Genomic DNA, 26,156 nt, shown 5'->3' on the forward strand with positions numbered 1-26,156 from the left:
TATAGGTCAACTCCCGCTATATACTAGAGATCATGCACTATTACTAATGTCAACAGTGTACTGTTTTGACAGTAGTGTAAAGAAATACTCTACAGTAATGACACAGGGCGTGTGCTTACAGACATCAGTGAAACTGCAAGGTTGAGAGATACTGCTAAATAATCTGTTAGCCATAATGTTTTGCTAAGGATTTATTACTTTATTTTTTGAGGGTTTTGTGAGCTGCTGCAGCTCGAGAATACTCCACCATAAACTTTTTATTTTCAGCTGTGGGCAACTATCAACACAAGATTCAAAAATGTAAATGCAGTATACATTTTTCACATTTTGTAATTTTTACAGTGTTAATTTGTATTAAGTGTGCAACTGACAGACTTGATTCACTAAAAAGGACTATTTAATGACAATGAATTATCTCCACACAACTGAGCAAACTCTTCTGAGAATGTAATATGTGGTTGAAAAAGCAAGTTAGTCAACCTCACGTTAAGATTTTTACATCTATCAAACTGCTGATTCCAAGCTCAAGAATTAACGTTTATGTTCGTTAATTTAAAGAAATAGTTCAACCTTTGGGGAAAAATGGTAATTCACTTTTTGGAAGAGAGTTATATCAGAAGATTGTAAGTATGGAGCTACAGCCAGCAGTCAGTTAGCTTAGCATGAGGAATATAAACAGCTGGTCTGGCTCTGTCCAAAGATTAAAAAACTGAATTATTATCATGTTATATCTCATTTGTTTAATTTATACAAAAACTGAAGTTTGAAAATGATCATTTGTGGTTTTACAAGGGTTAGTAAAAAGTCACAGTACCCAGCCAAGACATAGCCTGGCACATAACCCCTGTAAAACCACAACATGTTGTTTTTACATTTCAATTTGTTTTTGTTTTGTTTTTGTTTTGTTTTTGTTTTTCTTAATTAGATATAATGTGTTAATTGGTAAGCTTTTGAGGTGCATGTTGATGGATTTTGTTACCTTTGTACAGAGCCAGGCTAACAGTTGATGCTAAGCTAAGCGAGCTTTCTCTACTGTACATTGACCATACTGACCATACTATCCTCACCTAACTCTCAGCAAGAAGAGAGTAAGTATATTTCCTCAAATGGCAAACTATTTTTTTTAATGACTATTATGTAGTAACTAATGTCCATGTCTTACACTCCTTAAACATACTGTATAATTTCTGTTAGTATCTATTGTATTTATAATTATAGCAATTAGTCAAGAACAAGTTTTTGGATCTTTTGCGTTGGTTTCCCTGAAGGTCAAAACAGTTGACGTGAGACATCACAGCCTGAATTCATGAGCTCACAGTTTGTTAGTGAGTGTGTCTCTGTGTGCATAACTTGGGACTTTCCTTGTGTGTGTTCATCTGTTTTGTATACAAGATTCCCACCACATAAAGTTGATTCTGATTCACTGGCCTCTGGCTGGTTTGACGTGCTCTAGTCCCACGGGAACCACACCGGTGTCCCAGACAAATCCTCCTGCCAACACGCCAGCCTCCAGAGAGCTAGGCCGGCTAAAGCCTCACTTCCCCTCCAGAGGCAGAAAAAAAATCCAAACAAAGTAAATAGTAAGCACCTAGTAGTCAACTTCCTTATCCTTGTTAATTATTCAAAATCCTGGAGGAGAGACCGGCCCACAGTTGCCTTCTGAGTCAATTTTTTTTTCTCATACAGTCACTCACTCACCACAACAGCCCCCCTCTCCTCCTGCCTCCCCTTTCAACTTCAAACCCAGTCATTTCTGCAAGCTGCGCTTTGATTGTACCAAACACCTGTATTTTTCGAGGAGAGACTTCCTTGCGAGCCCCCGCCTCCCATCTTTGATTGTTAAACATTAGTGGCGCCGTCATTACTGTCTGTGCGACTGATGCCGCCCAGCTTCCCCTCCCATCTTCCACCTCTGCCTTTTAACCGGAACTTTAATTGCTCAGAGAAAATTTGGATTGCTTTATTTTATCTAATTTTCAAAAACCTTTTTGTGTGTGTGTGTGAAGGGTTGTAAAACTTGAAGTGCCTCGCTGGATTTATCGGATGAGCTGGAGATGATCACAGATTTCCTAACAGCTATAAACGGTGCACTCAACCCAAAAATGTACTCCGATTTGTTATGAGGAGATGTGGGAACTTTTTTTTAGATTTCGAGCATAAAGTTTGTACTAGCCAGATGGACACAGATACCCAACATTTTTTTTTCCTGGCTCACCAGTAATCCTTCAGGAAGACAGACAGACAGACAGACACACAGACAGACAGACAGGCAGACAGACACCTTTGCAGCAGTAATACCATGCTTTATTAGACAGCCTCTCCTGCCATCCTGTCTCCCCCCTCAGATTAATATCCTCTGGGCTTCTCACCAGCTGTTTCCGTCCCTTAACACCCCTCATCTTCCTCCGGCCGGCCCTCTGCTTCACATGGCAGGGCTTACAAACTGGGCCACAACGCCTGCGTGGCTCTACGAGAGGTCTTCGGCTTAGCACTGTGTGTGTGTGTGTGTGAGTGTGTGTGTGTGTGTGTGTGTGTGTGTCAATATGTGTCTGTTATATGTTCACCCAGCAAGCCAGCTTTTTTGTCCATGCAACTTAAAATACATCATTGTGCTGAGACACAGTGTTTTAAGTTGATGAAATCTCTGAACGTGCGTGGTTTTAACCATCTTATTTGCACCCACATAAGGAGGGACAGACCAGGACAGATGAAATTGTATACACTACCGGGAATAGTTTTCTACAAATGATCTGCTAATGGTATGAAAATTTCCCTGGAACTGATGATATCATGATGATACTTATGATGTCAAACAATATAAACTTTTTAAAGGAGAAGCAAATGCCAAAAGAGCATCTTCTTTAAATGACTTTACTTGATGGAGTCTGTTTTTATCACGTCATTAATCAGCACAAGTGTTTGTTGTCAAAGTGATATGATGTATTGGTGTATTTACAAGGTTTGTTTTTCATTCTTCTATTTAGTTTCACTCTGTCTGTGCTTGTTTCTGCGCCTGTTTCTGTGTGTGTGTGTGTGTGTGTGTGTGTGTGTGTGTGTGCGTGTGTGTGTGTGTGTGTGCGTACTGTATATGTGTGTGAGACCTTGCTTGGGTGTGTCTGCCTTTGGCTCAGGTGGGTGTTTACTTCCCATGGTGTTTTTACTGTTTGTGTGTAAGGGCAGACAGGATGTGCAATGCTTGTCAGCACGCTCCAGGAGATGAAAGGCCGGTAAGGGTGTGGAAGTAGCCGAGTGCTGTTCAGGTAACAGGTTGTCTTCTCAGAAACCTCTTGAGAATTCAGTCCTGTTGCTTTCAGCATTCCTAGTGTGCCACAAGAGAACACCACTCACCACCCAGCTGCTTCAAAAAATAACTCAACACCTCCTACAAATCTTGGCCTAACTGAGCACCGATAGCATCCAGGTGCTCAACACAGTCTCAAAAGGCAAGAGAAGTTGGGAGCAGCTAGGCTGGTGCTCCTGTTGGTTACACGCTCACCTGTACATTTGAACTGTTATTAGACTGCTGTTATTAGACTTACAAAACTGATTGCATCACCAAAAGTTGACAGATGCAACATGTTGTCAGTTTTAAGAATGTTGCCTACTGCCATGCATATTAATGAGCAATAGTTATTGACAGGACAGCAGTCTGGTTTGGACATGGGGAATGACAAACCAAGAATGCTGTCAATCACTGCAATGCAGTTGGGCAGGTTCTCATTGTTAACGTTAGAACTTACAGCAACCACATCCTTGACAATCTATTTTTAACACAGGTTAACTTATTAGTTTGACTCCATATTGTCAATATACTGTTCAGTCGATGGAATCACTGTAAACAAGGAATTTGGTTTCTCCCAGCATTGAAAAATTAAGTTAAGAATCTAATGGAACTTGTTTTCACTTTACTATCAGTCTGACATCATGTTCATGTTAGCTTATATCTGTATTGAATTTCATTTTCAGTCAAAACAGGAGGGGTTAGCGGTGGCTAGCGGTTGCTAGAAGCTGTTCACTTGTAGCTACATTCATTTGTTTTTTGGCTACTGGGGGCAGCACAAGCTGTGAACACAACACCGACATATCATCACCCTATGAAGTTGATATGGAAAACTTAGCAAACAGTTGTGTAATTATACATTTAGCTGACACAAAGCAACATTAGCATGTTGTGTTTGTGACCACGTGACAAATCTAATATTCACTCTCCTTGTACTTCTGCTTTGCTTTCTGCTAACTCTTGAGGGGAAGATCTGGCTCTATAGCTGCTTAATGCTCCACTGTGTTCACCAAATAGTAGCTAACTTTGTCGATTTGTGCCAGGGGCAGATAATGTTCAGCAGGTTTTTAAAGCTTTTTCACTTAAAACAGCTGTCTGCTCCTACTGGAAACATGCTTGATGAGAGCAGTGAAGGTGAATGAAAACAGTAAAGTTACCCAGCAGAGTCTCTGTATTCTCACTACAAGCAACTTCTTTCACATCACACTTCATTATTTGATCCAATGTTAAGTCATTAATGGGGTGGACAAAATTGTAAATTGAAGGTGTGCACAGTGATTCTGAATTGTTGTTGTTGTTGTTGTTGTTGTTGTTGTTTTAAATAACAGTGATGTTCCACCATCTGTGATTTTCTTTCCAGGAACTTTGTCCACAAGCTTCAGTTTTTACTGGAACTGTTACTGAAGAAATAGTCTCCATGAAAACTGTTATTATCCAGAGTAACAGAGACAACTGTTTGTGAAAGACAGTTTTTCACTTGCCTCCATTGTATGGAGGTTGTGGCAGGTATCTCTGAAACAGAGGCTCATCTCCACACTATAGAACCAAAACTATCTGCATGGCTAGATACCACCAGACGTAAGTGAGAAAATATGTTTTCTCATAATATCTATGTACTGACCGTTTACAATCACTGTAGGGTGAAAAGTGTAAATGTGATCAATGTTGAGAGCAGTCGGAAGTTGTTGTGGAGTGTGTGTGTCTGGAAAAAAATGAGCTCACAGACAGGAAGTATATGCAACATAGTTCAGTGAAACACCAGTGAGAGGAGACACCAACTCAATTAACCCACTGACACACAGGAATTCACCCAACTTTAATTACACTGATTAGCCAACATGTGATCCAGAGGACTGGTAAAGAGCGGTGGTGAGCAGTCATGTTTTCACAACACCAAAAACTGTGACCCTCAGACTGCAAAACAAACATACTGTAAATGGCTCTGAGAAACACATTGATTGAAGAAGTTGGCTGGAAGATTCATTTAATGAATAAATGTAGTCAATTGTAGATAAATTATATGTGGTTGATTGTAAAATGTAGTCAATTGAATTTAGTACAGTGAGTTTAAACATATCCTAATGGATAAACATATCCATTAGGATATGTTTATCCATTAGGCCTTCTGTTGTAAATGTTAATATAGTTGTCAGTAAATAATTTAATAATGTAAAGCATCAGTGTATGATTTTTTAAAAACTATTAATAAAACCATTATGTACAACTTATAAACCCTTTGCAAAGACTGCCTTATTACAAAGTGGCAACTAGCCTATATATATATCGATTTTCCTGATAATACTTTTATTCCAAATTATAAACTTTTAATAAAAAATGATGAATGCAACTTTTACTTGTAATACATATTTTTCATTGTGGTACTGCTTGCTCTAAATATTTCTTCCATGACTCTTAGTAACATCTCTCTGCTGTAACTCTCTTTTAGATCTTTGACATATAAAGTCTGTTTAACACTGTCTTACATGTCCTGTAACATAGGTGACAGAAGGAAATAACATCTGGTATAAACAATAAGTGAATTAAGTATAGCGTAAAGAAAGAATGTATAAAATGAATTGAATTAAATAAGTAAAAAAACAAGATATATAATCAGATACTCTTGAATAAAGGCTTCCAACATATCAACAGGTGTCCACAGGTAGACACACTCCTGACCTGTGACCCTATGGGAAAGGTTAGATGAAATCAAACGTGCTAGAGGGCTGGTGGTGTTTCCTCTGAAAATATTGTGAAATGTTGTGAATGCAGGGTAAGAATTTACTGCAGCTCATCAGTTCGAGCCACAGACATGAACTCAGTCAAGCTGATAACTATCAACCAAACAGATGATCTGCTTTCAGTACTTTGGATTTAATTACCCTTGGTCCTTTTATTTCTTTTCTTCTTTTTCTTTTTCTTTCTTTTTTTTTTTTTTTTTAACAGTGCATGTGGCGCAAAAAATAAATCGTGGATTGAGGGATTTCCATGACCTTGAGTGTAATTATAAGCATCATATTGGCTGTGGGTTTGCAGACTAATGATGGAGAGCTACATCAGCAGTCAGCCGGGCCTGCTGTGCAGCTTTACACAGGTGTGGACCGGACTCTTTGAGACGGTGAGTTGTGCTTGTGGCCAGACGAGACGAGACCTTTAAGTACAGACCTTTGGATTTCTCGGTCACGTGACTCGGTATCTACAACCTGCCTTCTCCCAGCCGGCCGTCCGCTCTCACGATTGAAAAAAAAGGTAAACATTTTCTGCTGCAGCATTAACAGCGTAGTACTAGTTAACAGATTATTAGCGCAGGAGTTGAACCCCTTACTCAACCCTGCGAAAGAGACGAAACGACGGGAAGCGACGGGCGTGTCGCTGCTCCGGAGAGAGAAACGGGGAGTGACAGTGAGGGCACGTCGCTCAGTCAGGCCTTATCTCTGTAATAAACACTGATCACACACGGAGCTCCGCCACAGGCTACCTCCGCCATCAGCGCACTTTTGGCGACATTATTTCCGGATCGAAAGCGATTCATGGTCGCAAAATGCGAGACGAGAGCGATAATAGAGCGACGTGGCGGTCGGATTTGTGAAGATTACAGTCAATAAAGTGCTCTGCACAAGACTGCCTCCTAATCCCTGTGTGAAAGGGATGGGCAGTGAGTGCACCGGCTGAGTCTGACTTTCTGCAAACAAGCTGGGTGGGGAATGGAAGGAGACTCTTCCTTTACCCCACACATGCACATTATGGTCACAGGGTGTAGGCTCACACACTTGCGCTGGATGTCTAACACATTGTCAGATGAAACCAGAGTGTTTACATGAGGTAGTCACTTGGTTGAATGAGTACTTATTTTGCATCTCATCTTTCAATAAACAGTTTTAATTCCGTCCTCTAGAAGCAGCCAGACTTTACTTGCGTCTGACTGTTTTTCCTCCCACTCATTTTTATTTTTTGTTGTCATTTTGTTGCAGGATGGCAGAGGCTCCCATGTCATGTGACTGTTTTGTTTCCTTGCCCCCTGGCTCTCGCGATGACCATGTGATTTTTGGGAAGAACTCGGACCGTCCCCGGGATGAGGTGCAGGAGGTGGTCTCCTACCCTGCAGGATCTCATCCTCCAGGCTCCATGCTGGAGGTGAAACAGCTTTGAGACACCCACAGTACCACACTACTGCCTCTGCTGCTGCTGCTGCTGCTACAGCTGACTGACAGTAGCTATTATGCAGCATTTTAAATTCATACTTGACTGACTGACACTGCATACATCCAGTCTGGTGCACTGCAGAAAATCAATTCAGACATATAAAGTTTCAAATAATATATTTCCTGATACTAATAATACATCGCTATTCATAATAATACGCCTGTCTGACTGCAGTCTGAGCCACAATTGTTAAACATTTACGTGATTTTACAGGACTTCATGCAGAAATCCTGTTAACGGTTAACAAGCATGATGAAATATTTTCTCCTTTTCATTTCTCTTTGTGTTACATTTTCACTAGAATAAATCCACAGCTCATACAGTGTTTGTATTAGTATTAGTGCAATGATGTGATGTTGAGACACAAAGAGGGAATTTTTAACTAAAACGACTGTAACTGTGGCGGATATCTACTTTATTTGACTAACTCAGACAGCTGAAGCCTCGTGTTATCTTCAGATAAACTTTAAAAAACATTTTTGGTCAAAACCAGGACAGTGGATTTTATCTCCCATCACTTACATTGTGAGTGTGTTTGAAGGGATCTTCTAATGTTCAGTATGAACAGGAGGAATGATTACAGCAAGAAAAACCTGTTTCAATGTTCATATGGACACCTGACTGTTGTTGTAAGAGACATGAAAAATCATGAACCTATTGTTTAAGCTTTGCTTTTGAGAAAAAGAATGTAATCTTGGAGCTCAGTGGCAATAATCAGATCAGAGTTACTGAGGATTAAAGGGTTGGTTTAGCAAAATTGCAGAAATAAAATACAATGGAGGTGAATGAAATGTTATGAGTGCTGCTCACAGCATTTAAAAATTTAACAGCAACATCTCTGTCTAGAAACAGCTTCCTGATTACTCTCAATTATCTCTGACCTCAGTGTACATAGTTTTCACTGGAAATACTTTCTACCAAACTAATAATCCCTCTCTGAAAATGTTGTTGATGTTACTGTTGAATTTTTTACATTTACATTTTTTTTAATCCTGTGAGCACCACAAACCAAATTCCATTCACCTCTTTTGTTTTGGGTTTGGAGGCAGACATCTCAAAGACATATAAAACCAAAACTATCTGGATGGTTAAACACCTCGAAAAGTAAGTGAAAAAAATGTTTTTTCTGGTAATTTTGGGTAAACCGACCCTTTAAACTTCATACAACCATCAATGCAGTTTGTCTTCCTAGTATGATACAAATATTCACTTTGAAAATGTCTTACAATGCAATGTGACCTTAGTGTCAACAACAGCATTCTCCTGTCTCTCATTTCTGTTTCATCCATGTTTAATACTTAATGTAACAAATTGATGCATTAATATTGTTTATCTAAGAGAGGCTACATTTGCCGATAGATGCATGGAACCACAAATGTGTCAGTATTTTTAGATATGTCATGTGTTATCCATAGCAACAGGTTTTAATTTTGGCCTTTCAGTGTCACTCAAGTGGACACTTTGTCCTTGAGCAAAAAGCTGTTCAGCATTATATATAACAGGGAATTAATGCAATCTGTTGTCCAGTTACAGTATAAATGTGTCAGTTTACCACACACAGAAAATGTAATTCAGAATTATCTATGCAATGTGACTTTAATATAAACAGCATAGCTTTTTCTCTCTTTCTGTCTCTCACTCTCTGTTTTCATCTTTAGTGCACATACATCCAGATCCCCCAGGTGGAGCAGACCCACGCTGTCATCCTCAGCAAACCTGCATGGATGTGGGGGGCTGAAATGGGAGCCAATGATCAGGGAGTCTGTATTGGGAATGAGGCAGTTTGGACTCGAGAGCCCGTCGTCCCCGGGGAGGCTCTGCTAGGCATGGACCTTGTGCGGTGAGCTCCAAAAGACCTTTAAAAATCGCACGTGCAATCTACAGAACATGGATACTAGACAGCAACATCACCCAATTCTAACAATAAAGAACAAGTAATCTTCCGAGCTGATTGGAGCTGCTATTGACTGCATTTATACAGTGGAAGTATTAAGCTAATCCTCTCAGCCTTTGATCAGAAGGGTGTGTAGATTGTCAGAAGCGTGTTATGACAGGAGTTGTAAGTACTGTTGAAGCGTAGCGCTTATCTGTGCATCTCTGTGTATAAAAATACTCTGCAAGTGTGGAGATTCGCCAGGTGATACAATAGCATTTCCTCAAAAAGACAAGTCAGAAGAGCATGTAAATACTGCCACCAAACTAAACTGCTCTTTAAGGTTTGTGAGGAAAAAAAATAAATAAATGAAAAGATGAAACTAAAATAAAAATAGAAGAATCTTTGCTCAAAGCATCTTGAAGAAAGTGAAACATGTTGAAAGTTCTAAATCCTGTTTACCACTTTACAATTGAGCATACTTAAAAAGATGAATTCTTATATTTGACTTTATTAAATGTCTATAAAAAAACATTAATGCTTTGAAATTATTTATATTTTGTTCAAATGCATGAAAAAAGGACTTTTGGTTTGCATTTAAGTGAAACACTTTAATAACACTAACATACTAACATTTGAAACTTCAGGCTTGTTGTTTTATTGTGCAGTGGAAACTCAGGCTTTACATTTTAAAGTAAACTGGTATTTGTGATGGTCAGGCTGGGGCTGGAGCGTGGCGACAGTGCCTGGGCAGCAGTGACAGTGATCACCGGCCTCCTGGAGCAGCATGGCCAGGGAGGGCAGTGCAGGGAGGATCCGGCGCCCTTTAGCTACCACAACACCTTCCTCCTGGTGGACCGCAACGAGGCCTGGGTCCTGGAAACTGCTGGAAGGCTGTGGGTGGCGCAGAAAGTCACAGGTGAGGCTGGAGGATGCAGTGAAAAAAGCCCTATTCAAACAATTCTTTCTTGAATTTGTTCAGGAGATCATTTCACTGCACCAGTGTCTCACTAAAATAAGCACAAAAACTAGTTTTTTTTCTACTTGTTTTTTTACTTGACTGCTGAAATGAAGCTGCAGAATGAACAACTTCCATCGCTTAGTGTGTGTGTGTATGTGTGTGTGTGTGTTCAGCAGTTTGTGCAGAAAAAACTGAGAGCCTGAGGTTAATTATAAATAATGAGGTCTAATCCAAAAACAGCATCTAGCTATATTCTGCATTGTCAAGATGTTCTTGCTATTAAGTCAAGTCAAGGCAAGTTTATTTATATAACCTAAAATCTCAAGTTTTAAGAGGGCTTTACTATCGACAAAAAAAACTTTATGATGAAACAAAATGAGATAAAGGTCAGGATGAGAAACAGGAGGAGTAGTGGAGTAGTAGAGTTACAATATAGAGAAAAAGAATTACAATACACAAGCAAAAAGTAGAAATGCTACAAAGTACTGGAAATGCAGCTCAATGCAGCTTAAGTTCAGCTCAATAATTAGATTAAAATGCCCCTTGCATTTCCGGAACTCAACAATAACACGTCTCAGAAACGTCTCACGGACTAAAAGCTAAACCTCTCCAAAGTTTAGGTGCTCGGCTGCTTAAATCAGCCTTGAAGAGCAAATCGGCGCTAAAATCCATATGGAATATTTAAATGATTACATGACTCATTTTTGTTCTTTAATGTGGAAAACTAAATAACTAAGTAAATAAAGCCCTTTCAGATGTCTTTATTCCTCAACATGAGACTGCAGCTTATATACATGTGTCATATAATTCAGGGAATCCTGAAGTTGTGGTGAAGAGACTCCCATCATCCATCAGGGTTGGATCAGTCTGTCAAGAGGAGTTAAACCAAACAAGCATGCATGACACAAAACAGGATGTTTCTGACTAACGACTGAGAAATTTCAAACACGTTGCACTGGCAAGCAGGAGACTTGCATCTGCTTTTGAAAGACAGAATGTGCCTTTTCACATGCTAACAGCCGCTTTCTCTTTCCAGAGGGTGTGAAGAACATATCCAACCAGCTGACCATCGGCGCTGACATCTCTGCAGAGCACCCGGAGCTACGGAGCGTGGCCCAGGCTCAGGGCTGGTGGGACGGTGAAGGGGAGTTCAACTTCTCCCAGATCTTCAGCCCGGAGGACCCACCTGCCAGGATGGAGCTGGCCAAAAAGCGCTACAAGGGAGGCACAGAGCTACTCCAGCAGCATGATGGTGAGAGTGGTCAACTCCTACATCTCCCAGAATGCCCTTGGACCCCCGAGGACATGTCTGCCTATGCTACATTCAGTAATAGGGGGAGAAGGCAGTAGTATCATTGACTGGGATAGGATACTTGTAGCAAGAGAGTATCAGTTCTTAATTATTAAAATATATCTTTAAGCTGCAGGGAATTCTGGTCTTTTGAGGCTACTCTCAGTAGAGAAATGGTTGCCTCTTTCTCTTTTATGATTAAGCATTGTTACAAAATTGTGACATGTTTTTTTTGTTTGTTTTGAGAGGATAGCACAAAATCTGTCAGTGTTTATGTGCTTAAAAGCTAAAGAATTTTCTGCTTTAGTTAATTGCAGCTCCACTTGAAATATCATGTAATTTCATATTGTCTGCGTTGTGTAATCTATTCTGGGAGTAAGAAAAAAATAAGAATAAGAAAAATGCACCATCTGACATCAGCATGGGGTAAAAAAGGTAGTTGCATTGTTGCAAGCTGTGTTGTAACATGTTTAGTGTTTTAGGATGGATTTTAACCTTCAATAGTCTGTTGTGGTCAGTCATATATATTCAATGGGGATCTGCATTGACTGTCATCTGCTCTGTGACTCTCCTGTGTTGCCTTTGGTCCCAGGCTCAGTGACAGCAGAGGTGATGATGTCCATTCTGAGGGACAAGCCCAGTGGCATCTGCATGGATTCTGGAGGTTTCTGCACCACAGGAAGCATGGTGTCTGTCCTGCCCAAAGACACCAGCCTGCCCTGCATCCACTTCTTCACTGCCACTCCAGACCCCTCCAGGTGTGACACAGACTACCTTAAGAATTTCTGTAAATTGTAAACATCAGTTAAGGCTATAATAACCCATTTATACCACAACATATTCATATATAGAAACGTAGTTTGTCTATTCTGCTACAGTCTATAGTCAGTCGCTGTAACACAATAGTAATCTATCAGTACCTTTCAAATTGAACATTCAGTTGCAAGGTTTTCGAAACTGATTGATACTATATTTGTGAATGAATGCTGTTCTTGGCGTTCTCTTTTAGAAATTCTCAGAAGTAAGTGAGTCAAAAGGTGAAAACATATAGGTAACACTTTATTTACGGGTCTGTAAATTCCTTCTAATTTCTAAATAATTTACTAGGATTTTTCCAGAAAGAACCACCACACTGCAGATCAGCTGAACATGAAAAAAAATGTGAAATTCGTCTACAGACACACATAAAATTCCATATAAATTCCATAATAAAGGAATGAGGGATAAATATTGACTTGGATTTAAATGGGGCTGTTCTTTCCAGGAAACTTTCAGCAAGTATTAGGAAATAATGGACCTTTAAAATAAAGCGTTACCTATATAGGTTTTAAATGCTGCAGTTTAATGGTGCCAAATGGCTGTTTAGACCGTCTCAGTGCTTATGTCACTGCTTCTTTGGAGTTTTACCCCAGACACTCCTACCAAATGGCAGCAAACACACACTGTATTCTAAATGTAGTTGGCAGCTTTTTCAGCCATATGGTTCTCTGAACTTACTGCATGTGAAACTAATTGACTTAGAGTCTACATTCTCATTAATCCCACATACATTTTTCAAAACATTGCATGCTGTAATTCTAAAACATGTTGCTTAAACAGAGAAACATTGGATATCAATGCAAAAACTTGACTAAATTGAACAGACATTTAAAAGTCATGGAAAAAACTTTAACAAAAATGGTGTATACTATGTACTGTTTGATTGATCGATTGTAACAAACATGGAAAACACAATTCAGTTTTAAAGAGTACTATAAGGTACTTTTTTGTACTGTAGATTAAGCATCATAGAAAAAACATGAATAAGTATACATACATTATAAAGGTGTTGAGACTCCAATGTTCTTTCCCTCCTCATCTCTGCTTTTCCATTCTGCATGTCGATATGAAATTCTGAGTGTTTCTATCTCTCCTGTTTTCCCCCCTGTCAACCCACCGCCATCCCACCCCACCTGTACCCTGGTAGGTCTATATTCAAGCCTTTTATCTTCTCGGAGTGTTCCACCCGAGTGCTGAGGGTGGTCTCTCCACAGTTTGGCCCAGATGACCCTGTCAGGAAGCAGCCTCGCTTTCAGACCCAGGTGGACCGCAGACATGACCTGTACAAGGCCCACCAGGTGGCGCTCAACACCATGGAGACCAACCCGGTGGGCACTGATGGATGACCTAGGTCAATGATAGTCCTGTACAGATCCTGGCAGAGCAGGGAGTTCACATTCATTACATGTACAGCCGAAGCAAAATCACTGTTATTGAGAGTTGAACTTGTTGCTGTGTAAGGATGGTTGCACAGCACAGGACCGACACTCCCACTGCACAGCAACACACAACAGGACCTCACAGTTAGTGCAGACAAGACACATGGCGTGAGTGTAGACTAAACATAAACACACTACAAGTACACATTCAAAGCCAAAGAGCAGGGTTTAGATTTTTAGTGCAATCAGAGACAACATGAAAATGCAGGGAGGTATTAGTACTTCAAAACAATGTATTTAGCTGACTGTCCGGTATGAGATGATGTGTGTTTTTTTGATGTGTGTTAAATATTATTTACGTATAAATTCTATTCTGCATCGGGCTTATTACATAATAATTCTGGTAGTGTGAGGTGAATTCACATTCAAAGGAAAGCCACTGTGCTGTTTGTATGCACAGAGTGAAGGTGAAGTAGCTGTGGCCCAGTTCTATACTACATATTAATTCTGAGCAGGTTTTGAGTTTGTACTGTGTTCATAGTCTAGTCTCTATCTAAAGTTGACTAAAATTGCTAACATTGGCCATCAAAAGCTAGCGGTCATACTAGTCTGTACATAAGACTGTAGCAGCAGAACCCCATAGTGTATGAAATTGATGCTTGTTCAATGCTTGTTCTACTACTTATGAATTCAACTTTTTATTTATAAGAGGAAGAATGTGTTATTTCTTCTTTTAAAAGTGTTGTAGACTTGCTTCAAAATAACTGCAGAACATCACAAGAAGTTCTTTGAAAAAAAAAATCATTATATAAAATGAATTCTTGACTTTGGAAATAGTGGTTTGACAAAGCAATCCTAACTCACGGTCAACTTGTTAGTTTTTTGCAGAGCTTTCACCATATCACAACTTCTTAATCAGTGGATGGACTTTGCCTGGTTGTCATGGGGATGGATCTGTTCACATACAAGCTCAGTAGCTGCTGTAATTTCATTCACAGCACTTTCAGGACAGGTTAGCTTAAAAGTTAAGCATGGAAGTTAATTCGGAGACAGTTGCCTGAGAAAACAGTCTTAACTCAAGCTCCACTTAGGCTTGTTTTTAGAGCTTTTGATAGTGTCACATAGTCTTCATGTATTTTGCTTTCTGGTTGTGACTTTTAATTTGCAGAGACATTCCAAAGTTACGGTTTGGTTGCTGTATAAATGGTGCATGTATTGCATTCCAGCAAAGTGCATTATTTTTCGTATAGCCTACTAGCAGTTGTATGTACTAAACTGTGTTTAGTACATACAATATACTATCAGTATGTTTGAATGGCATTGTGAACTATTTCCTGCTGTTTTGGTGAGCAAATAAGAGTGTGTTGAAACCCAGATTAGCCTTTAGAGGAAAATGAGTGTGATAGCAGGTGTGTAACTGCTGTTAGGTCCCACAGATGTCTGGTTAAATTAGTCTTAGGACTCTTTTCAAAAAGGCCAACAGTAGGATCTGCCTCCTTGTAAAATCCATCTTTATCCTGAGTGAGACTCAACACCGCTTCATAGATTTTATTATTATAAAAGAGAGAAGCAAAACAAGAAAAACTGCAAGATATTTTGAAAATCTTTTAAGCTGTTTATATAGGTCTATTATGCTTGCTTAAGGTATATTGTTATAAAACTGAAGTCTAATAATGATCACACTGAAACATAATAAGAAACATAATTCGCTGATGCTCCTCTTGTATATATAAACCTAATGATCAGAAGTGTGTTTTCAAGTTTTAGAACATGATATTAACACACAAAGGCTTCACCATATCTTAGAATTTAGCCTGGTTTAAGCAAATGTAATCTAAGTACCACTTGACCCAGCTGTTACAGTTGTTTTGACGTTTCTCTGTCTTTCTCTCTCTCTCTCAGGATGAAGGCTTAGTGATCTATGAGATTCTGAGGGACCTGGAGTCGCAGTGTCTGAGCGAGATTTCAGCCATGCTGAGTGGAGAGATCCCCGGAGAGGAACTGGGGGACTTGTTTTTTGATTGCGTGGACACAGAGATTAAGTTCTACCAGTGAGGAGGTGGGAGGCTTCAGGAGTTGTATTTGGTGTGTGTGTGTGTGTGTGTGTGGTTGATAAGTTTCCAGACTGAAACTTAAAGTTATATAGTGATGAATATGCCTGACTATGATAATACAATGAGCCAGAGAGTCAATCATTCCTATGTTATGTTGGCAGATATAAGACACTTGCATAACTTCAGAACACACTGCATGATATAAATGCTGATTCAAACCTAATTTAATCATTATCTTCAAGATCACATTTATCTGTGGAAAAACAGGCTGTGCAGGTGCAGAGAATTTAAATATCTCACCTCCCAAGTGACACACATTTAGGATGATCCCATTTAGTCAAACTTGCTGAAATCTGGACAGACCTCACCATGATTCTGAAGTCTGAGCCGTTTAAAGGCACAAATCTGAAAATTGACAATTGTCACTGTAATTGTAATTAGCTGTTAAATGATAGTTTAACAGTCTTCTTGTGTGTTTTTGGCATAATCCAACAATCTTTTGACAGTACTGCCCCAGATTAAAGCACATTGAAAACACAACATAATGAGAGCCTTTCTCTAGTTAGGTAGTAACAGTTTGTAAGATCAAAAAGTAAAAGCCACTTTAAGAACTTAAGAGAAAGTTGTTATTCTTACAAAAGGTTCCTGGTGTCTCTTGGTATGGTTTTGCCTCTCCAACACTTTTGCTTCCACTCATTCTTCATATGTAAATTTTCTGCCACCTTTACCATAAACGCCTAACATGTATGAAACTGTCCTCTGTTACAGTGCCCTCAGGTGGACATCCCTAGCGCTCGCAGAGTGGCAGGAGAAGACCCTGGGACTGTTAAAAACTCCTCCTCTGAGTGGCCTCCGTCTCACTCACTCAACACACATCCCTAACACCATTCCATCAATAACACAGGCTAAATGTCTAAAATGCACATGTGTTTGGAGCATATTTATCATCTGTATCACCCAGGGAGCAATGACTGCACCTCATTAGTGAGTATAGTGATGTAGACTACACAGGCGCCTATGTAGAGCTGTGTGACGTTGCACATATTCTGTAATTATGGCATTTGTTTAACATTTAATTTGTTCTTGCAAATGAAGGGGTTGTCATTTGATGGCCAGCTGTAGGGAAGGATCTAATAAAGAACGTGTATAGTGTGTCCTGAGTGTGTTGTAAGCTTCTTGGTTGCACTAGTGGCGCGGCAGCAGGGATGGCAATGACATGTCATACAGTCCCTGATCAATCTGTCCAATGATTCTTTTAACTACTGCTCTAAGGAATTGCTATGACATTTTGTACAGACTTTCATATTCCCCAGAAAATTACCTCATGACAACTTTGATGATCCTTTGACTTTTCATTTAGCACCACCAACATGTACATTTTTCCACATGAGAGGATGCCTCAACATCATCTTATCATTAGGGGGTACACACACAGTGTGATAAGCATTATGTACTAAACATAAACATACTAACATAATAAGTTCACTGCTCAAGTAGTGTTAAATTAATTAATTCATTAGATATTCATGACTAAATTACTAAAAATCAAAGTTTCAAATGAAATCAAACAGTTTGGAATAAAGCGTCCATTATTAATTATTAAGGTTTAACACTCAAAAAGTTGAGCTGATGTGCTTCATCAGGACTGTATGGTTTGATCACATTTGCCTGTCAATGTTGCCAACATAAGCAAACAACCCCACTACTGTCAGATGTCACTGATTGTTGTACAGAAAAATGTGACATCACCATTTTCCAGCGGAGCCTAACCCACTTCAAACCAGCGAGAAGAGCTCAGACGAAAAACACAAATACAGAAATCGCTAAAATAACCAGAATTTGTATTACTTTGGTAGAAAATTGTGTGTTCATGTAGGATCCCATCACTCATAGCAGGTAGCTGATTAAATAAAAAAAAAGTTGTCAAGGCCTTTAAGTTGTCACTCCATTTTCATCCACTCAGCAATTTTGTTTTCTCTTGTATAGTGAGAATCACATCAATGAATTATTACAGCATTCACACCTCATATATTGTAGCCTTAATGGGGCAGTAGAAGGCACAAGTCTTGATGGTAGAAATAAATCACATCACGTAAAAATGTTATATCTGTGATCTCAGATGTGATGCAGTGCTGGGCTATTTATTGATGTAATGTTTATAATGTTACATGAAGCTGGATAGTCTGTGGGATTATGGTTTTGTAATATCTGATGCACTGATACTGATATGTGTATTTTCCTGTCTTTTAAAGATGAATGAATTCACAGTTCAGTAATACAACCTTTTGAAATTAACTGCTCCAGGGTGACAATGTACCACCCACATCCACATGATCCAGTGCTTATTGATAGAAACTCTGTGTGTAAATATCCTTTGAAGGTACCAAAAGTCATCCCCCCAAATGCTACCACATTATCATTAATGAGGCATTTGGTCTAAAACGGTTAAAGCCTTAGACTCTGTTATTATTATAGCTAGACAGTGTAACAAAAAAGCAATGATTATGGCAAGGTTCACTATACTACCTATCTGAAATTAAATGTGAAGGAATGCATACTGTAAACTCAGTGATTAGTTAACTTTTTTGAGTAAGGAGTCCAACTACTGGCCACAAGATGATACTTAATGTTGAATGTTGGGACATCTGAGAGAAAAATGATCCTGAAGCAGGATTTACACAATGTGGTGCAGTGTGTTTGTGTGATTTTAAATACCCTTCCTCACACCAAACAGCAGTGAAAAATCACGTGGTGACATAAAAAAAACAGGAACAGCTGCTAGAACGATATTAAAAAGGAGTGTTGGGGCCACATTTAGAGGAAATGTTTGTTTGTTTGTTTGTTTTTTGAGATTACGAGAATAAAGTCATAATATTTCGAAAAAAAGTGGTAATATCAGATGTAAACAGCGGTAGTCTTGCAGTCGACCACTTGCAGCCATTTCCTTTCCTACAAAAAGAGGCAATTTCCTCTAAGTCCGTGTGGTTCTTTCTTCGGAATTGACACAATCGTTCCAAAGTCCTGATACTCATAATAATCTGGTGCTAATGTGCCAAAAGACTAAGTATTTGGTTATTTGTGAAACCTATACTAAAGTACAAGATGCTCCACATTCCTTGTTTTAACGCAGGCGGCAGACTTCTCCTCTGATATTCCCTCCTATATAGCCAATTACATTTTGCTCCAGTCTATCCTCATAAAATTAAAACCTTTTTGTCGTAGAATTACTACTTTATTCTCGTAATATTACTACTTTATTCCCATAATATAACGAATTTTCTCTCGAAATCTCAGACTTTTTTTCCTCTCAGTGTCGCCCTAACACTCATACAATATGACCGCAGCTGTAGGGGATAGTCTGTAAGCCTGACACTCACATTTAAAAAAAAATTGGATGGAATACTTTAAACCAAATCTCTGTCAACCTATAAGTCACCAATAATATGTAATAATAATAATCAGGGGAGCAGGTGTAGATAGTTCACTGCGGGGCAGCAGCATCAGGCTGTTCATACTCCGTCCAGGAGGCGGCGCTGCTTCAAACCTCTTCTTGCAGCCTCGGGGAGTTAGAGAACCAAACAGCCCGGTGAGGCGCACTCACTGCCTGCCAGTAAAGGTTAAAACTCGATTCAAACAACAGTCAGCTGCATGAGAGGCAGCGTTTCAGCGTTTTCTCCTAGTTTCCCCCTTTGAATAGAGTGGAGCCGTTCAACGGAAAAGGTAATGTAACGTTAATGTAACGTTAGGTTGCCAATGCCAAGTGCAGAGTGTTGCTAACTAACTAACGCTAGGTTTAACGTTAAAAAACGGTCCCCTGCAGTTTATATTTCAGTTTAGCTGATTTATCATAACACCTGGCTGAAATAGCGAATTGTGCGTTTGGTATTTTTGTCAAACTAGCTGAATGTTAGCCATCTGCGTATTTTAGGCTACTTCGCCGCCGACCCACTAACAAACACAAGCTAGCCAGCTAGCTAACTAACATAGCGCCAAGCTAGGGCACAATCCACCACTAACGTTTCCACTAGCTAAAGTTCGGTGACAGATCGATCGCAATAAGGTTTTCACTCCACTTCAACACTGTACAGCGGGTGTTTTTACGGAGTAATTAATCTTCAGTTGAATCCAGTGTTTCTATAATCTGCAGCGGTAGCTGGAGTGAAACCTGCACACCTTTAACCAGGGCCCTATGAAATCCGTTATAATTTTTTCCAGATTCCGTTTTATTTTTTCTGAATTCATAATCTTATTTTTGTCCCTTTCACCTGTCACCTTTCCCCTTTACATGACTGAGGAGACAGTCTCCCTTTGGTCGCATAAAACATTAGAATCATATTCATTGGCCAACTATGTTTACACGGAATTTGACTCCGGTTTAGTGGCTCTCAATGCACTTACATACAATGGCAATACAACAATCTTATGTAAACAAAACTGTGAATAGGATACAGACAGTGCAAAGAAGAGTGGATTGTAATTTATAATTGCCTCCATGTGTTACATGATGGTTTCTGACCCGTTCGTGTACAAGTCTGTAGATTTTCAGCCTAGTCAGTGACTATAACAACAGCCTAGCTCATGCTCATTTGGTGAAGATGCACATCCGTGTGATCACTGAAATTTTTAGTTTGGATGTTTGAAAACCTGCAAACTGTGGGTTGTGTTTTTGACACCACTGGCTTAATGGACGGGGTTCATTCCAAGTCATGAAGTACAATAGCAATGCTAGTTTTTTCAGTCCCTTAAATCAACATTGATTTACAGCAAAGATGAATGCATGAATCTTTTGTGATGCTTTTACAGCTCATGAGAGACTAAATGATACTATCATTAACAAGTTCATGTGAGATAAGATGGATAATATCTAAGTGATTCCTGTGAATGATCTGCTTTCTTTCTGAAGTCTTCACCTCTTCATTTAAAGATCATAATTTCCTTTTTGCTGCAGTCTTTGCCATCAGATCAGCTGCAGGAGTCACTGTGAGATGATGCACTCAGACAGGTCTGAGTATGGCCACAGACGGCAGCATGGTGACAGAGGCACGAGGCAGTGGGATGACTACAATGGCAGATGGGAAGAAAGACGTGAACCTCGCAGAGATATACCACGGGATTCCTATCATAACTATGGTGGGGATGGACACAGTAGCTCAGAGAGGACAAGCAGAAGTAGAGAGTACAGTGACTCACCTAAGATGCTGCACAGTAAAGACTCATTGAACAGAGAGAGGAGTAGAAAGAGCCCAGTGAGGAGACGCATGTCTTCACCTGATTGGAGTGTCTCTGAAAAGAAAAGGCAAAGGTTTACAGAGGATGACTATGATAATTACAGATACAGGCGAGAGCCTGAAGATAAAATGTACAGACAGTCACCAGACGGTTTTTCACGCATACATGTACCCAAGGATTTTAAACATACACTACAACAGGAAGAGGATTTCAAACACAGGAAAACACCTCAAGATTCCAGAAACAGGCATCGACATGAAGAGTTTACATACAAGCAACAACATGATGATTTAACCTACAGACGATCGTCTGGATATTACAGAGATAGAGATGGTCAAGAAAGGAGCCGGGGCTGGTCACAAGAAAGGACACAATCACAAGATTGCTCTATAAAGGTATGTCACAATAAAGGTTATCTGTGAGTGTTAGGATCGTAACAGTATATTTTTGTCTATAAAAAAGTCCTGATGTGGTTTACCTTATGTGTCTGCTGTATTATATTTATTCATAGCATATTTCTCCATATTGAACAGAGTTATGCCAAACCTAGAGAGAGGAATGACAGCCCCTCCACAGATCATAACGATTATCGTCAAAATGGAACAAGATTTCCATTGAATGGATCTAGTGGACAGGTGGGTTTATTTTTCAGGTGGCATTTTTCACATTGCAAAATGCATCTTTCATTTAAAATGTGTATTTCTTGGCAATAAATCAAACCTACATTGCTTCTCTAATTTCGGTCTAGGGTTAGTGTGTACATATGCACTGTAAGGTGTAATCAAAATATAATTTAACTAAATATTGGATCAAACTTAATATTGGCACATATCTGACTTTCGGAAGGCTTTTGGGCTCATATAATGGGATTGAGACATTCTCGTCATCAATGGATAGTCAAACAAAAATATTACAATCCACTTAACGAAATACTTTATCTTTTAATGCTTCTTCTGTGAGGTGTTTTTATGTTACCACCTTTGATGCCTCCAGTGTAGGTGTTTAGTATCACTACAACATAAGATGGAAGTGTCTTGTATTATCAGGCCACATTGTATGTTCATAATATACCCAAAATAATCATGTTTGCATTTTTAGATTTACTTGGTGATAGACGGTGACAATGGGAAGGTTTACACTAGAAACAGCCTTCCTTTCCTTTCTTAAACATCCTCAATAACATCTACTGGTGGCAGGAAAATGTAGTTATTGTGGTCTCCACATGATTTCTGCAGCTCCGACGTTACATGTTTGATGAGGTGCTCATCAGTTCCAGCTGAACATCCTGTGAAACTACAAACGTGACCTTCGCACTACCCTGACACCAAAAAAAAAATCCAGCTCGAGGATTTTTTTGATTTGGTAATATTACTGAAAGGTTACTGGCCAGCTTCCCCACAGCAGCTTTACAGAGAAACAACTGTAACACCCCAGCAAATATAAACACTATATTCTTCTAAAAGAATCCCATTTTTCCACAAATAAAATTAGAAAGGGTCTGAATTCACTCAGACAGAAAGTGCTGTTGAATATGAATATAATAGAATTTGGATTGTTGAGAGATTTTTTTTGTTTGATAGCTACAAATTTCTCACTGGTTGTTCCGTAATACTACAAATTCATCTGTCAAACAAAGAGTGCAGATGAAAGTACGATAAACTGGTTGCTTCTGTGTGTTTCCCATCAGTCTTTTGAGCATGATGTCACCTACCAAAGTCCTGCTGTTCCTGAGGAGAAGAAGTCAACCAATGGTTTCCAGCGTTTCCTCGATGTGCTCAACAAAGGCGTGAATGTTGATGTTCTCACCAAGATAGTGACTCGGGCCCCTACAGGAGTGGAGGATCAACCATGTTCTCCAGCTTCTTTGCTGAGTGCAGTAGATCGTCCGCAGTCTCCCAGTTGTTCTGAGGGGCAACAGGGTGGCCAACAATATTCCCAGAACTGGAGTGAAAGCACGGAATCCCACAGACTGGCTTCTCCACAGCAGCGACACAGGTCCTTCAGCCCAAAGGGGGGCTCTCTGTCTGATGAAAAGCCTCGGCAAAGGAGTGACGGAGGACAAAGTTATTTCAGCTCTAACAGTAGATCCAGGTCGCCTTCGGTGGTGGAAAAGATAACACTGACACCTGAAGATGAGCACAAGCACAGGCAAATGCAGGATGTTTTGCAGGCCATTGGTATGGATTTAGGATTTGAGGAACTGGGTCAAATGTCACATCGGATCCAGGAGCGCTTATATGGGAAGAAGGATAGTGATTTGGGCCGCCATCGTAAAGGAAGTAGGGAAAGAGAAACAAGGCCAGCATTCTCTCCAAAGCGTCAAAGTAGATCATCACCATCAAGCAGATCTAGTTTTAGCCCTTTAACTCAGGACTATTCTCTGAAAAAAGACTCGTACAGTGCCCAGAGTGATGTAACAGAGGTACATCAATTACAGATGCATCAAGCTGTTGAATATGCTCAGCAGAGCAGCAGTAGCTCTTTACAGGACAGTGAGAAATGTGAAACTAACTCCCTGGAAAGCACTGTTGCATTTCAAACATTTTCTCCAAATGCCACCCACACTGTATCAGAACCACCTCCTACACCAGTGATGCCGACGTACTCTCCAGTGAACTATTCACCGCTGCTGTACCCACCTCTACCGCCAGCTCTGCCTCCTAACTTGCCCCATGTTGGTCCCAGGTTTCTCTTGCCTCACTTGCCTCCCTTCCTCCCTTACCCCTGTGTCCCACCTTTGAACATCCATCCAGCAGTACTTTCTCAAACAAGGCAACTCCTCCCACAACAACTTAGTAGTCACCAGCCACAGTATTTTAACTTACCAGATGTAAATCCAATCCAGCCTCTGAGCACCACACAAAAGTCAAAAACACAGTCAAGGCCTCGCTGTTTGCAGGTTATTGAAACAAAACAACCCGGATGAAGACCATAGTATAGGATGAAATAAGACATCAAAAACAAGATGAAAACACAGAAAATAAAACTGTAGTTGACTACAAGTTAAATAACAAACCTCCAGGTGATGATGGGGTCCTAAAATAAAAAAACAACACATCACTGTTTGTTCAGCCAGTCTGCTGCTGTACACATAGCACGTCATGCTAAATAAAAACACTGAAACAGTGCAGAAACGTTTAATGATTTCTCAGAATGTTCTCTTAATTTGCTTCAACATACATAATCTTTTTGGTTGTAATTATCTGTGACCACAGAGGTCTCTTTGTAGGATACAGGCCTTTATCCAGATAAAATGGCACCATAGTCCAGCATTGAGTCCTCCACAAGGTTTTGGCTGACCTATGACTACAAACAGCCTCCTTGTTATATTCAGGTTGATACATTTTCTTTTTGTGCAATTGTGTTTATTTGTATTGTACAATAATAAACAATGTCTTAAATAAATCTCAATCAGACTAATAACCAAAACTATCCAATTATTGACATATATGTATTTTACTTCACAAATGTCAAAATTGGATTTGATAAATTTCATTTCAGCACGGTATCACACCTCAGAGAGATGAATGCAGATTCTGCAGATTCCTTGCTGCTGTGAAAAGCTGCTGAAAGGGTTTAGACTTTAGCCTTTTTGATGATTTAAAGCCATAACTTAGCCTGTTACGATCAAGAGCATGATGCCTGTAAAAATCTGCCAGCGGTTGAAATAAATCACATGGTACTACCATAGACTGTATAAAAATACTACAGTGCACCGGGAGGTCAGCCTGAGGAGGTGCATCACTCTTTAAAAAGCGTGAAGCTGAAAATAACTTGTAAATGTGTTTCTCACTGGATGCAAAATCAGGTACTGCTTCAACCAGTAGAGCTCAAATGACCTGGAAAATGTGTTAACTTTTAAAAAATATAATAACCTCATTTGGTTGCAGGTAATAGCACAAATCTATTGTTCAATGGTTAATGCTTAATTTATAAAAATGCAAATTTTAAGTCTGTCTTAATAGTCAGGTGTTCAAATGAACACTGAAACAGATTTTGTTTGTTTTTGCTGTGATCATTCCTCCTGTTCATACTGACCATTAGAAAATCCCTTCATTATGCACTAACAGTGTAAGTGATGGGGGGCCAAAATCCACAGTCCTCCTCCTGTGCAAAAATGTATTTATTAGTTTATCTGAAGCTAATATGAAGCTTCAGTGTCCAAATGAGTCAAATCCAGTAGATATCTTTCAATGTTACAGAATTTTTAGTCCCAAAGACTTTTTGTTACTATACTTCCACCGCAGCTAAACAGGGAAACACTGTCTGAGGAAACACAAAGAGGGAAGCCAATATGACTAACTCAGACCGCTGAAGCCTCATATAAGCGTCACATCAACTGTTAAAAGCATTTTTGCACAAAATGACCGTGTGGACACACTGTGGACTGTTGTTTTAAGACAGACTTGAACATTTGTGAAACTATCCTTTAACAATGACAGCCTGCCATTGACTGACCTGTCCATGGCCAAAAGAGTGAAACACATGAATCTTTACATTTTTCTCAAAAAATAAACCAAAATTTTCTCATGTAGAAATGAGTAGAACAAGTCAACACCTTTAATCATGGCATAGTGGGTGTTATGATCATACATCCATGTACACAACACAAAACTATATTTATTCCTGTAGTGTTGGTTCTCTTTCCAAGGAGTTGGAGCAGCATGAACAGAGGATAAGTGATTTTGAAAGGTTTGCCGGATTTGTAACAACTCTGTGAATGTAGAAATCATGGCAGGGTATTTAGATGATAATTGGGATTATGTGGAATAGACAACTGCCAGAAAAGGAAGAAGAAGACTAACTTTGAAAAATGAAGTTCAAGTGAGGACGTCAAAAGGGCCTCAAGCAGTAGGCCTACAATTAATGTAGTGTCAAGAAATAGCACAGATCAAAATAATGAGGGGAAAGTGATTGAGTTGAACAAAGATGATAGTCAATTCAATCCAATAAAAGTCAGTTGAGAAGGAGATTGGAAAGGTGAAGTCTGCAGAGTAATTGAACAACAGAAGACTACCAATATTTGCAAAGGATGAAGAACAACAGAAAACAACAAGACAATGATTAATG

The 26,156-nt window shown here is 39.5% G+C and overlaps 2 protein-coding genes across 6 annotated transcripts; both read left to right on the plus strand.

The window, feature by feature from the left end:
- Positions 1-6,312: 6,312 nt before the first annotated feature.
- On the plus strand, positions 6,313-17,009 carry scrn2 (secernin 2). Of its 5 annotated transcripts, none has more exons than XM_042428655.1 (9): positions 6,313-6,395; positions 7,249-7,411; positions 9,139-9,320; positions 10,073-10,272; positions 11,351-11,566; positions 12,198-12,363; positions 13,572-13,752; positions 15,706-15,862; positions 16,626-17,009. In XM_042428655.1, exons 2-8 carry the CDS (start codon positions 7,250-7,252, stop codon positions 15,856-15,858), a joined length of 1,260 nt encoding a protein of 419 aa, XP_042284589.1. In that variant the 5' UTR covers positions 6,313-6,395; position 7,249; the 3' UTR covers positions 15,859-15,862; positions 16,626-17,009. The 5 variants fall into 5 exon arrangements, with proteins under 5 accessions (XP_042284589.1, XP_042284578.1, XP_042284567.1 ...); XM_042428644.1 differs by lacking the exon at positions 6,313-6,395 and adding an exon at positions 6,419-6,523 and having other exon boundaries at positions 7,247-7,411; XM_042428633.1 differs by lacking the exon at positions 6,313-6,395 and adding an exon at positions 6,420-6,526.
- A 2,358-nt stretch (positions 17,010-19,367) lies between these two features.
- LOC121908531 (cyclin-dependent kinase 12-like) lies at positions 19,368-24,497 on the plus strand. The gene is made up of 4 exons (XM_042428613.1): positions 19,368-19,577; positions 20,806-21,481; positions 21,620-21,721; positions 22,774-24,497. The coding sequence occupies exons 2-4, from the start codon at positions 20,843-20,845 to the stop codon at positions 24,010-24,012; spliced, it is 1,980 nt and encodes a 659-aa protein (XP_042284547.1). The 5' UTR covers positions 19,368-19,577; positions 20,806-20,842; the 3' UTR covers positions 24,013-24,497.
- The last annotated feature ends 1,659 nt before the right edge of the window (positions 24,498-26,156 follow it).

The sequence above is a fragment of the Thunnus maccoyii genome, chromosome 2, assembly GCF_910596095.1.
Source record: "Thunnus maccoyii chromosome 2, fThuMac1.1, whole genome shotgun sequence".
NCBI classification, from domain to species: domain Eukaryota; kingdom Metazoa; phylum Chordata; class Actinopteri; order Scombriformes; family Scombridae; genus Thunnus; species Thunnus maccoyii.